The following is a 14,978-nucleotide window of genomic DNA, read 5'->3' as shown; positions in this document are numbered from 1 at the left end:
TACATTAAATAGTTATTATGGTAATGAATTAGTCGCCAAATTATATATATAAAAATTAGGTACAATTCACAATGAATTAAGCACAATTGGCGAAATCATTGCATAACTCAATCGCAAAAGTGGCAACACAATTTTGGGTAAATGTCTGTAGTAAAGAAACAAAGAGAAATATTGAAGAGGTAAAGAATAAAGCAAAAGTGTACAATACGAGATCATAACATAACTTGCTGTTCCAATTATAATTGTGTTTTCGGAAGAAAAAAAATTGAGCATCCAAGGATTTATTGAAGATATTTTCTAATAAAAGCTTGACAACCATTGTGCGCAGTAAATTTTCCAAAAGACGCAGGAAGAAACTAAAAATATTTATACATTCAGAATTCCATGGTAAGTGGTCACATGTAGCAAATTACATGATTTAATTCGCGTTTTTCTAGTACTCTTTCAAATTTATTAATGAAATTAACTTAAAATTGAGAAATTTGAAAACATTCGTAAAAGTTTTCATAACTATAAGCAGAACTTAAGTTGCTGTGAAGAAAATGTTGTCCGAGAAAACCAGTAATCGAATCTCGAATTAGGTCACTATGTCAAGCTGGTGGCGTAAGTCGGCGTGATTGTTGTTTTTGCTAACGTTCTTCTTTACCTTGTTTCGCCTACCATCTACGTAGAAGTTATTGTTGTTTTCTTGGTAAAATGTGTAAAAGTTGCGTTTAGAATAGTTAGTATTGATAGTTCTGTATTTGTTTCCAGGATATGTATAAGATAATAGCTATACTAAAGAATTGAATATACATATTTAATGGTACATAAAGAAAAATTGTATTCCTTTTTTCAAATTGTTAATATAACAAATGTGTAAAAGAGAAATTGATTCTTGGTAATCTCGGTTTGGTTCCGGTTACTTCAATTATTTACGATTTCGTTATTTTTTATGCAGTTAATCTTACAGTGCCAGTTTTCAAGCTAAGTGCCGGCATTCTAATTTATTGCTTAAACTTTTAAGAGAAAAAGTGATAAAATGTTCCCCTTTGTGCTTCTGCAAAAATTATTTAGTTATAAAGCTACTAAAGGAATTAAAGGTAAATCTATAGTTTAGGTGCCCCAACTAAGGAGGCCTCAAAAATGAAATTTTTTTTCAATCGTCTTATTTTGACGCGAATATTACAAATTCGTGAGCGGAAAGTGAATTTTTTCAATACTTTATGTATGTATATATTTACAAATATATTTAACGCACTTTGCACATATTTTTCAAGTCACTTAGTTGTTTTTGTTGTAGCAGCAAAATTCTGCAGAATTCAGATCACATAGCTGTAATTACTAGTTCAGCGAGTTTTTTCTTGACGAGAGAGCGAGACATTTTCTTGTGAAAAAAAATACTGAAGAAATGTAACAGTCACAATTTCTTTTGCGCCGCGATCTGATGATACGGAAGAATATCGGAGATCGTCGAACTCCCTTCCGCACTGGCGGCCTTCGGCCGCGTTTCAAAAACATAACCCTGGCCGGTCCAAAACCGGGGTGTTCATAATTCAATCACGTCAAACTTAATTCCCTGGACGGTCCAACACTGGGGTGTTCATAGTTCCTTTGCACCAAACTCCTTTCAGCAGCGGAAAAAATAAAAGAATTAATTTTAATGTATCACAATTTTTTATTTTTAATGCATATGTATTAAAAAAATGTTAAAAAATATAGATTTATTGAAAAAATTCACTTTCCGCACACGGATTTGTAATATTCGCGTCAAAATAAGACGAATTAAAAAAATTCATTTTTGAGGCCTCCTTAGTTGGGGGACCTTAACTATACATTTACCGAATTAAATTTTGAAACATATATGAAATCCGGTAACGTTTGTTATTACAGCAAGCGATTCTGTTGAAGAACTTGCCTGATTCTAACCATTTAATATAATAACTATCCCTATGCTGTACTATACAGCGGAGTTTCTGATTTTCTGGCTAAACCAAAAAAGTCATTTAAATATGTACATATACGCATGCACACATACAAACATATGTGCATGATAGTATCAGAAGTGTTCCTTCGAAATGTTGATGGAGCAATTCAAATACACATGATACAGGTTTGTATAAAGTTAGTTGATAACCAGCACACGAACCGCCGAGTAAATTGTCAACCAGACACGCGAACTGTCCAATCTATATTCCGTGTCATTAGGTTGGTAGTTTACTGGATTACTGTGCTAAGAGATCGAAGAGAGGCAGTAAACATTTGCTATTTTAAGTGGGAGGATTGGATATTGGTGATGCAATGACAGGGATGTACAAAAGATCGCAGTCAAAGAGAATACCTGTAACCGGGAGTACGAACTAGTTACATGGAGTTGTTTTTTCACTAATTGTAATTTTGATACTTTTTTGAGTAGAAATTCCATTTGAATACATACATACATGCATATGTAAGTTCACATTTTGGTGAAGAGCTTTGAAGATGTTAGGAGAAGCTTGCATATATTGGCGGAAACTGTGCAAAATATGTACATACTATGTACAAGTGTACTTTGTGGTACGAGAAAGTGAGAGAAAGGGAAATTTTTCTTTTAGCTACGAAAGCTATTAAAAATAAAGAAATCCGATATGCACTTGAACATAAGAACTTTTGCTTAAAGAGTTCTTTGTTTGTTAATTAGCATTCGCACATTACTTGAGAAAAAATATTATGGAGCGAATGAGCCTTGATTTTTCGATTTCGGATGGTACAGCACCTAGTTATGTTGGTGTAGGTACAAGGTATTCTTCGAATGTTACACTTTAATGTTGCATTGATTTTAATAAAGACTAATTGTGTCGTCACAAAACCATTATTGGTTTTGCATAAACTAACCCTACTCTTCCTTTATGAAGCTTCTTCAAATTTCAAAGCAAATTGTAATTTATGATATATATATAGAACTCTTAGTCTCAGTGCAATCTTCACACTAGTTCTATACCATTTTCAACACCATATCTATTATTTTCATTAATTATACATACCTATATTTCTTGGCATTAATAAATATTTACTATGTAATAATACGCACATAAATAAATATTTGGTGCTTTTTCAGATTTGTTGTTCTTACTCTATTTAATGGCTTCAAATATCGAAATGTATAAGTATGCATGTATATATTGAATTACTGGCCTTATTTCGAGTGAGAACGTTGGATTATTCGATTACATTAGGTTTATATACATGTGTATGTATATGAATATGGTATTACAAACATACCATACCATTTTAAAAAAGCCAAAAATCTAGCATAGGTGTTAACGGTAAATATATATATACCTATATAAATAGGCTGATACACACATATTAATAGAAATAAGCTTATATACTCGTACAACGTACAGGCTATTATTGCACATGCTTTAAGTAAAAAGATAATAAAACTTTTAGTTTATTAAGTCAATTCTCAGCTCACATCAGCCTAGGCACTACTTATATACATACATATAAGTGTGTCTACACACGTGTGTGCAACGCTTGACAGCCACACTCATTTACAACTCTCTCATGATTATTCAATGTTTTCCTGCCGGTGAGATTGAATTGGTAAGCAACAACGCATTTGATATTAGGCTAACAAAGCGTCTACGTAGCGCTACTCTAGAAGCTAACTAATGTCAAACACATGTTTCCACATACATATGTACAATATACCTAGCGCTGTATATAAGTAGATTTACTCAAAAATACAATACAAGTATATACGCACGTGTGCAGGTTCTTTTGAAATACTCTAACCGAGTTTTGAAAAGCCAGTAAAAGAGCATTCGCATGGAGCAGAGTGGCTGTGTGCAGCGTACTACACTTGACTTGTATTGTTTTCGTTCACTTCAACCCGTTGGGTACTCCAGTTGGGAATACATGCGCACATATGTACATTGTACATGCCAGCTTCAGTTTTTATTATTCATATTCTAGCTCATTTGCATTGCCATCTCCGTATTACAATGAAAAGTGAATTTATACTGCTATCACTGGGTCAGGGGTTACTCATACATACATACATATATACTTATGTACGTACAACACATATATGTAGATGTTTGGATATATTTACATATCTGTATGTATGTACAAATGAATGTAGGCGTATTGTTATACCCACAAGGCCAGTAGAAAATCATTTTTTTTGTACATTTTTATAGAGTAAACATGTATGTATGTAGATATGTGTGCATATAGTATGTAGGCATTTAAGGTAATATACATTTACACATACAATACTGCCAATGATTTCAATTATTATTTTCATGCAAAAACAAAACTTTGGCATTTCGGTTTGCGCCTCCCACACTGATAGGTAGTTTATCCCAGCTTTTGGCTTGCGGAAAAGCGTACACACAGTCGCGCATGCACACATTAATACCTACAAATGTATATAATTTCAGGCATTGCGACACCCATATATTACAGCTAACAATGCCGCCTATACGACCAGAGACTTGCCGATTATGAGTTACCCGCACTATGAGTTTACTCTCCCACTATGTAGTAGCCAGAAAATTGTCGTGAAAATGAGTAGCGCGCTGCTCCAATGTACAAATATATGTGCGCATGTAGGTACGAGTTGGATTTTCGGCGAGAGCAAACCACAAAAAAAGGTTGTTCTTTACCGTGAGCAATATTGTTTGAGAATTGCCTTGCTTACTTGACTCTCTGCACCGCTATTCGACACAGGAGCATTAAGTCATACAAGCATGCACACAAGTGTACATGTGAAAGCTAGAAATAGAAATTTTCACTGTCTGTTAACTGCCTCAACGCCGCCAACTCTCACGGCAGGTTAGTTCGCTTGGTTGCTGGCTGCGTGTATGCTCTCACCCGATTGAGTCGTTGTTCTACTGTCGATTGCAACACTTCTGTGCCAGTTTGTTGTTAGTTATTATTTTGCCTTAGCTTTAGTAGCCAAAAGTAATATATACAACATATATAAAAAAATATACAAAATACCAAATAAAAAGTGAAATAAGAAAAGTACGGAAATACAAAATGTGGCAAAGAAAATCACATTTATTACATACAATTATTTTTGTTTTGCAATTCAACAGTCAAATTGTGACCGTTAAAGATAACAATAACAACAAGCAAAACTCAATCGAAAGAAATTAATTGAATTGTTGTAAGAATCGCATAGTTTTTGCGCGAATTGTGTCAAATTTCAAAAAAAAAAATAATAATCCGTTCCTCATATAATATATTGTGTATGTGACAGCGCAGTGTGCTAATGGGATTTTGTGTATACTGATTAGTAGTGTATATCAAGAGGACAAGAGCGTGCTTACATATATACATGTGCACGCGAGGGAGGAGTTTTGGCAGGATGAAAGATGTTCATACATGCCTATATTGCGTGCCAAAGGAAAATGTATCCTTCTGATTTTTTTCTCTTTTTTGGCAAGACCGAATAATAACTGTTAATGGTCCTACAAAAGCGCAAGAGTTTCATACAACTTTCTAAGTAAATACATTGTGTGCCTCTGACGCGTAGTTCTAATAGTTTCCCCTTAAGAATAAAGTTATGAAATTCATTTGACGAAATTTCGCATGCTATGCAAATTGAAAACCTCGTTTTTTTCTGCCTCCTTTTTGCATACTCATACACAAGTAGATACAAATTCTGTTGGGCGTCTGCGCCAAGGCGTACTTGATTGTCAATACTTGGCAATTCCCATAGATGAACTTAGTATATGGTTAATACATACATATACATTTACAAATGTATGCTCATATTAGGGCAAATGTATCTGCAATTGCAACTGCACCTTTTTATGGACGTCGCAAGCACCTGGAACAAGTGCATCTCCATATTCCTATTGCCCACATACTGAATCTACTACGTTGTTGTTATTGTTATTATTGCACTCTTATTAAATGACAAATACTCGAAATAATCAAAACTATTAAACTAATCAAATATTTCTGTTCCATGCACAAATTACAATAATAATAAACACGAACTTTAAAAATTGAAATTGAATTGAAGCAGCAAGGCGCTCCGCTTTTATAACGAAACAAAGTGAGATTCAGTGGTTTCGTCCTTTTCGCGTGTGTGACACTGTGCTTTTAGCCAACTTTTTGGTCACCAGGCGATCGACGTCTATCTTACGGATACATTTCACAAGGTACTATAAAATGTATTTAATTTAGGACACACACACATACAAACACATGCATATGCACTTGTAAATCCGCATGCATTAGTGCATTTAATTTCCATTTCACATAAATATCTAAATTTTTTCGCTATACTTTAAAGGAAAACCTTGCTTCTACATACGTACGCACATAATTATATATAAAGGCATGATACACATGTTCACATGCACATACACATGCATATATGCACTACACGTATAATAAAGTACAAAAAGTTAACAAAACGAAATGCATTAAATACGTGTACTAAAGTACAAATCTACATACAGACATATGCATGAAAAAATGCTCGGCCAACGATCGCTCGAGCCCCATCGATCGTCACATGTGTGAAATGCGCTCGAGTTCTAAGCATGTGTTGCCTTTATGTGCGTGCGTGTATGTGTGTGTTTTTTTGTGCATTTAAATACACATCGTGAGTCTTGAAGATCTGTCCGTGGGGTGTACGTGTAAAGTATGTACTAAAGTTTTATAAATAAATTGTCATTTTCGAGATAATTCATTTTTTATGTTCGTCGCATTAAAAAGCATCCACTGAGTGAGTTAGTGTGTTCCTACTACGATTGCGGTGACGAAAAGGAAGCAAAAATGGCGTACACATGTATTTATAATCATATATGTATGTATATAAATACTACGGCTGTCCGATAGAGCCTTTTGGAGATTGTTATCCTCTTAATGCATTCTTGATTCTTAATAAATAAATAAATATTTGTGAGCTTAGAGCGTGGTCAGCTGATTCAGCCTCACTTTCTCTATGTTTACTTATTTACACAGACCTTGCGTGGCCTTAACGTAGCTCTTTATTTTGGTTAAACGATTTGTGGCGCTTTATTGAATTGCTGCTTGTTGCTTTTTTGTTGACAGTAGACAGTCTAAACCAAACGGCTAATAAAGACAGATCGATTTCGTTTGAAATTCTAAGTCATATCTCAGACTGCTAGTTGCTCGAATACTCCTGCTAATCTTGATAGCCTGAATAATTATTAGTAAATGCAATTAATGATTGTTTTACCGTTCGCAACGATGCGTATTATCTGGATATTATTAAATTAAAGTTTAATAATGGCCGCTTAAAGGGCTTACTTATTGGTGGTTACACTCCTATATCTGTCGCCTGCTTATAAAATGTCAATCTCTAAAAGTATGTATGTTTCAATTTAATTTAAATATATCGAATATATATATATATGTAAGAATATTGTGCGAAAATTTGAAGTTGATTTGGTAAATAGTTTCGGAGATATGAGCATATTTGTATGAGTTTTTTAACTTAGTGTAATTGGCTTCTAAAACTTCAAGCTCGTTTTTCTCGATGAGCGACGTGCCTTACAACTTGTTTCAACGGAAAATAATTGTGAAACTATGCAATGAAGGGAAAAGTGTGAAGGAAATATCCAACGGCATGTACTGCTCTAAAAACATGATATTTAATGCCCTTCACCACGTGAAAACCACCGAAACTAAAGGAAGGAAAAGCAAGACCTTAACCCGATTTATTTAAATCATGCTACTTTACGGCCAGAAAAATCCATTCAAAACTTCTAATGACTTGAATATGGAATTGAATCATGCAATTACAAGTCCTATATGTTCATTCCGATGTATCAATTAAAAGAAAATGCTTTTGACATGTTTTCGTGCGATATTTTACTTTTTAAACAAATTTACGGTGAGTGTCCTTATTATTTCTGCCAGCTCAAAACGCTGTCAACTTAAATAAAATAGCATTTACACCGATATTTTAGAAATAATTAAAGGAACACGAAATAAATATAAAGTACCGTTATCAAGCATCGTTGCATAATGACTATTGATTCAAACCTTTGTTGATTAAAAGTTTTTTAGGGTTTTGGAATAAGTCAATATTATTTCTGCCACCAGTGTATTTGTTAGATAATGTTCGAAGGAATAAGATCTTTGGTAATAATTTCGTTTTTTAAGCCGACCTTTTGTTTAGGAAACCGTCATTTTATATAAATCAAAATTTTGACTAGTTCTTCGATCATTAGCAGTGTTAGTTTATTGTTATAATCATTTTTTTTCGTTTTTTGATTTGAGATAGTTTTAGGCAGAGGTGTCTTACTCAGCGCCAGACACCTTTTTCTGAGAAGGAAAATCGAAAATTTTAGATGACCGTAGTGATATATACGGATTTGAGTCAAAAACCTTTACTCTTACCAACTTTCATCCATGTACAATATTGTTTTTTACTTTCCGCCATATATTTAAGGGAATAGAAACTTCTATTGTCTTTACACCTTTTACAAGTATATTCGAACATTTGCAGAATATCTTCGTAAATTTATGAACGTGTTATATGCATACATATATTATGATTTGATGTGGTATCAAAAATTAATAAAAATCGGTTTCCTACCGAATGATTTTTATATTTTGGTTGACCATATCCAAAAGTTCATTAGCAGGCTTACATGTATAATATTTTTTGTTAGAATGTGTCGCGTAGCACAATGTGCTTCGGTACAAAACCAAGATGACATCCTTCAAAAACTCCTACTAGACCCCGTATACCAAATACATTTATTATTTTCCCTTCGCTTGACTATATTGTAAATATCGGACAGATCGTAAACTATCTAAAAAAACATTTGATGTGGATATGATTTTGTTGTTTTGATTCATGGTTGTGTTAAAAAAGCAACAATTTACTATATATTCAAATATACATATGTGTTTATGTAAACGATAATATATATATAGTATCGTTAAACCATTCCACGTAAATTCGTATATAATACAACTTCCCGAACACATTTCGTTTTCTAATGAAGTAGTTTTGTATAAAAGTACTCCATAAAACTAAGGAAGTACTGATAACAAAACGAATGTGCTCATTTTGATTACAACGTATAGCTACTTTTAACAAAATGTAAGAGAAAATGTCGTATGATTTACTCAGGAGTCCTTGTAGCTTGTTATCATGGCCAAAAGGCTTTGAACGACTCGCTCTCTTTATGTCCTAGTAGTAGTTGTGTGGTACTGGCAGCATATGCAGAAGAAAGAGCAGAATTCAGCTGCAAACTCTCTCATTGACTTCATAAGTTGCTCTTTCCCTTAGAAAGAGGAGTTCTAAGAGCAATCGATGAAATGAAAACTGCATTTAATTGTTTTTTTATTTATCCAGGAAAAGTGTGGTATATAGGAGTATTTGTGGTGATTATGTGCGTGTGTTTGTGTGTGTACATTACCTAATCAAATAAAGGGTGTATGCACGCACATAGCAAGCTATAAAATTTAAGCATACCACTAGTGGGACACTAGATTCCTTCTTTATTAAAGAACTCGGTTTGACATTGTATGCGAAGGTTCCAACAATCTTGAATGTTTTATTTTGGCTCGGTTTGTATTAGAAACCTCAACTCTACCACTTCGCGGTTGCCTGACTGTAGGCAACGTTTTACTTTGTATGGGTGTGTGCGTTTTTCAAAAGCGTGCTCAACCGTAAACTAAAAGCAAAAGTTACCAATTTTAAGGTTAATGCTGAATGCAAGTTGGCGATAAAAAAAGCTGTAAAACTCATTTAAATAAAAATCGTTTGAAAGACAATTTACAATAAAAACAAGAAAAAAACGTTAATTTCGGTTGCACCTTAGCTATAATACTTTTCGCAAATAAAAAAGTAAAAACTTGATTTTGATCGGACAGTTTGTATGGCAGCTATATGATATAGTGATCCAATATCGGCAGTTTCGACTAATGAGTATCTTCTGGGTGAGAAAAAATTTCAGATCGGTAGACTGAATTTCAGATGTGAGAGACTAGTTCGCACTATTGATTATCGATTTATCGAAAAACTTAAATGCGCACACTACCAATAGGTGGTGAATCACCACCACAAATAAGAAGAGAGGCTGCACCGTAACATCAACTTTGTAATCAGTTAGACAGTTAGTTTAGGACTAGTCTACATAAGTGTCGGTGTCGTTTAAAAACAGCAACAAGAGAGCTTGTGGGAATGAAAGCATAAAAACAATGAAAAAAATATGTATTCAAACTTGTCGGACTGTTGCGGGCTATGGTTCCCTAACGAATCGTTTTTGACTCGTTACAGTCAAGTTCGAACTGACCTATACACAGTATTATTCTTGTTTTTACTTAATAAACGATATAGAATGTCGAAATGAAGTGAATCACAGGAGAAATTGGTTTAGTAGTTCAAAAAAACATTTCTTGCACATACCTACCTTGGGTTTATACCATGCCATTTTAAAATGTTTGTGGTAAACTGAATTAGTTTGAAACTAGTTGGAAACTACAATCATTGGAGACAGTACCGGTTCTCAATCCATTCCAATGCTTTGAATTACCTTTTTTAATATCACGATGACCCACTAAGTAGGCATAGTCTCACCCTTCAACACTTGTTCTGGACTGCTGTAAATTGTAAGTTTATTTAAGGGACGGAGACCGCAGCTTTGCTAGCGCAAATGTGAGTATCAACTGACTCACATTTGAATCGTTTTGCAACAGTTTTAAATTAGTTACAAACCCTGCAGTGTGGAATTAGAACTTTAGCGGGTTGCTACCACTTTTTTACTGCAGTATTATTATATTATACTATTTCAAAGTGAAGATTTTCAAAGTAAATATAAAATACAAAATCAAAAATAATCTGCTCGTCGTTATAGAATATTTGGTCAATCCAAAAACTCCTATTTAGAAAAACCAATTTAGGTTGATACTTACCGAACTACTAACATAAATATATGTACATAAGCAGCTATAGATATATAGTGTGTATCTGCATACAGCAATTAGCGGCAATAATATATGTACATATGAACTAACTAACCTTATTTGGTTCGATGCGGCTATTTCTAAAGAATGGAGTGCAATTATTGTTCAGAGCATTTTTCCACGGCTCAATGGTTCTATATACCACGGTTCTTTACGGTTTGTTTTCATTTCGATTGGAGTTACGACTATTTAGTTTTAAAAACGCACATACAACAATGTGATTTTCATTCTATATATATTTTTTGATCATTAAATATACCTAATACCTAGAGCTCCATACATACTTGTATATAGACATACCAATGCATAAGTTGCGCATATAAATTTATTCGTACATTTGTTTATGATCATTATGGCCGCTGAAGTTTCACGATTTTCACTTTCATATAGAAAATTACAAGCAAAATCGGCGACACGCATGAAAGAAGCTCGTTAAAAAATATTCACCGAAGCCCAGAATTCAATGCTTTTGTCTATATACCTATATAAAAAAGCTTATATATTTATGTATTGTATGGTGTGTAGAATAGAAGAAAGAGACATCTATGTTTTGTTATTGTGCAATACCAGAATGTTTTGGTTTTCAATTTTTGTAGAATCGCCAAAGGTGAATTTTTAGAATGCAGACAGCCTCATACGTTTTGTAAGTGTATTGGGCATGTTTCAAGCAACAAATACTAAAAATCACTCGCAGAAGTATATAAAACTTTTAAATATGTACATATGTATGTTTATGCATAAATACACAATCATACGTAGTTGTGTACAAGCAATGTCTTGCGACGTATTTTCTTCCGACCATATGTCGCAGCAGGCCAAAAATAGCCCATTGGAATATATATTCGTGCACCGAATTTTCCTTCCAAATAATGTCAAAGTGAGAAGTGAGAATCGGTGTACAAGAGTTATTTCATCCAAAGATTTTGATTAGCTCGGTTGTCCTTAGGTATTATTGTTTCGTAATTATGAAAAAAACTAACATACACCTATATATGTATATGTATAGTAAGAAGGACGTGTCGTGGAAGTGCTCGCATTTGCAGATCTATGAATTATTATATATAGCGAATTATTCTTTCATAAATGTCATTATTCTTAGCTTTGTTGGCGTTTAGCTAAGTAAAATTGTTAAACTCATTTTTTTGGGAAGCTCCTGATGTGACAATTTCTGGTCGACTATAAATGCTAAGCCCTCCTATTTTAATATCACGTGCTATAAATGGGTCGAAAAAATTTCATAACACAAATATATAGAAAACAAAAGCTGTTTATCAGATTTAGGTCACCTTTGTCAGTAGTGGATGAGTGCTCTGCTAGAACAAATCATTTTCACGTGATTAGTATTTCGAGTACTTCGAGGCTACATACGTTTTGACAATCATTTTCACCAAAGTTCTGAAATATTATTTATTTTCTCGATGGAACCATGCAACACTGCTAATATGACATCACACCTAAATTACCTTTTTACAACGACAATGTTTTGGACTTAAAGTATGGTCCTACAAATTTTACATGTCTAATCACGTCCTAAACCGAGTGCTGATTCATGTGACCAAGTGTTTTGAATGAGATTAGTCGGAAATATATGGCAAAACATTTTATTGATAAGTTAAGTTTTGCTTAAAGCACTAAAAAAACATAAAAATTTCACGTAAAATGCTCAAAAGTTAAAGTTAGTGCCTCTCAAGCATAATTCGGTTAATCTTTTGTTTTTACAAATCTATCTAGACTTGTGTGTGTATAGTACATAGATATTTGTATATTTTGTAAATGAGAATGTACCTAGACCGGCAAATCATTAGTGTTTTCTGTCACTATGTCCCCTGTTGGCGTGTGAGAATACAGTTCGTGCATACATTTTTTCCGTTTATTTATAGGCTAAAAATGGTTTTCAAAAACAACATACAAAAAATAACATGAAGCAGCAGATAAATCCACATTTTCATGCAAACATGCATGTATATGTATCTACTTATAACAGAAATCAAATCAGCTACGTTTTTAGATCTTTTGTATTTAAGAATCTTCTTAATGTATGCAGAGGTATTTTGTATAATAGAACGTAGTCTTAGATATTTTGTGTAATAATATACAAAAAAAATATATATATAGTATATAGTATATATAATATATATATATCTATATATTCACCTTTTTATGCGTTGTATTTGTTGTAAATAATTATGTGCTCGAGCAGTCACATGCGGCAGAAAATAGCTAGCGCTCTTCACATCTTTTAAGTGATTTGCAGTAACTCGATGATATATAATTTGTTAAGATGGCTAATTCATAAATTTGGAGCTTATTAAAGAGGTTTTAGTTAGAATTCCACAGTCCAAAAATTATCTTCACGACCGGTAATTCGGGTTGGCCTGAAGTAGATCATAACCTTCAAATTTGAAAGTTATTTATTATAATGCATTTATAATGTAGAGGATTTATATCAAATATCCATGTAAGCTCACAATTTATCCAACACGCCCTTTTAATTTCACTCTAATTTTTCTCCGTCATATTGAGGCTACAAGCTACCAAGCTACTGCATATATTCTCTCTGTTAAATACCCTAGTGCACTTTCCTCGCTGCTAATACATACATTTATATACTCCTATTAAAAAATAGTTTTTTGTAATAATACGAAGACAACACTTTTGAAACCCTTATTGAAACGTAATTTTTTTGACACTAACAGAAAATAATAAACGAGCATATTGACTTGTGGAAAATAAAATTTTTTCTGTCATACAACATACAATTGCTAATTTTTTATTTGTGTATTTCAGAATTTGTAATAAAGGAGATCATTGATTCAATTTGGTGTTTTGTGAAAAATAAACTGGCTTTTCATTAACCCAGGACAAATACAAAAAATATTCAAAGGAAAGCGTCAATCGCACTCTCCAGCGTCGAAAAAGCTCAAAGCAGCCATAAGCCTTGGCCCACGTACTTAAAAGAGTATATAGTCGCATAGTCAAATAAATAGCGCAAAATCATTTATTAAAAAAAGCAATTTATAGCGAATAAACTGCGTGTGATTTTACTGGTTGTCGCACTCTAGATATTAGTGTATACTAAAAGTAAAAACCATAAGAGAAAAAAAAACAACAAGAAACCACAAGCCATACGTATAAATACATAGGATATTCTGAGCCCAGTGGTAGTGATTAAAAACCGTCAAAATTCTTCCCTTTGCAAATTTTAAAATACAACCACAGCCAATGCACAAGATGGCAGCACCGACCGGAGCAGCGCCGACGGCGGCACTTGAGGCCCCACTGTCCGCCCCAAAGTATGGCACGCTTATACCAAACAGAATTTTCGTTGGCGGCATAAGGTGAGTGTGATACCAACACACACACACACTAATTTTTATTTATATGCATTTTTACTCATAAAATTCATTATTTATATTATGGCTTTCTCGCATTTTTCACATATATTATGCACTTAATTTGGACCATCGCCCAACAACAAACAATATGCATTAACAAAAAATACCAAAAAATTACTAACAATTAAAAAAATCTTTCAAAAACAGTGGCGACACAACGGAGTCGGATTTGTGCCGTGTCTTTTCCGCTTATGGCAATGTCAAGTCTACCAAGATCATCGTGGATCGTGCTGGAGTCAGCAAGGGTTATGGTTTCGTCACTTTCGAGACAGAACAAGAGGCTCAAAGGCTGCAAACGGATGTAAGTAGTTTTGGCTCGCAATCTGCGTTTAATATTAATAATTATATATGAAAAAAAGATAGAACTTATTTCGTATTTATGGCACATTTACTGCTTTAACATCTTAGTTTTTTTTTTGTCATACAGATAAAGAGAAACACTTGCAAAACAAAGTAAATTTTTAAATTAAAATTAACAACCAATTTAAACTACTTTGTGCTGTATTAAAGTATTAAGGATACTTACTAATTGTCAATATAATTATAATTTAGGTTTAAATAGGGTTTATTCTGTTGTTAGTTTCTCGATAGCAAAATTGTCCAAACGTTTTGAAATGATTTACCTATATTAATTGCGTATTTATT

General features: G+C 33.3%; 1 protein-coding gene across 11 annotated transcripts in view; it reads left to right on the top strand.

Annotated features, from left to right (window-relative positions):
• Positions 1–187: 187 nt before the first annotated feature.
• bol (boule homolog, RNA binding protein) overlaps positions 188–14,978 on the top strand; it is a 28,085-nt gene continuing 13,294 nt past the window's right edge. For 2 of the 11 annotated variants that reach the window (XM_070111906.1, XM_014233927.3), the window contains exons 1-4: positions 4,842–4,995; positions 6,008–6,143; positions 13,726–14,276; positions 14,481–14,634. In XM_070111906.1, the coding sequence (XP_069968007.1) occupies positions 14,161–14,276; positions 14,481–14,634 (270 nt within the window). In that variant the 5' untranslated portion in view covers positions 4,842–4,995; positions 6,008–6,143; positions 13,726–14,160. Of the gene's footprint in view, positions 388–4,840; positions 4,996–5,052; positions 5,141–6,007; positions 6,144–11,865; positions 11,885–13,725; positions 14,277–14,480; positions 14,635–14,978 lie in introns of those variants that run through there. The other 9 variants (XM_036366318.2, XM_036366410.2, XM_036366282.2 and 6 more) reach the window with 9 other exon arrangements.

The sequence above is a fragment of the Bactrocera oleae genome, chromosome 6, assembly GCF_042242935.1.
Source record: "Bactrocera oleae isolate idBacOlea1 chromosome 6, idBacOlea1, whole genome shotgun sequence".
NCBI classification, from domain to species: domain Eukaryota; kingdom Metazoa; phylum Arthropoda; class Insecta; order Diptera; family Tephritidae; genus Bactrocera; species Bactrocera oleae.
Note: the sequence above shows the minus strand (reverse complement) of the source record. Positions and strands in the feature narration are given on the sequence as shown.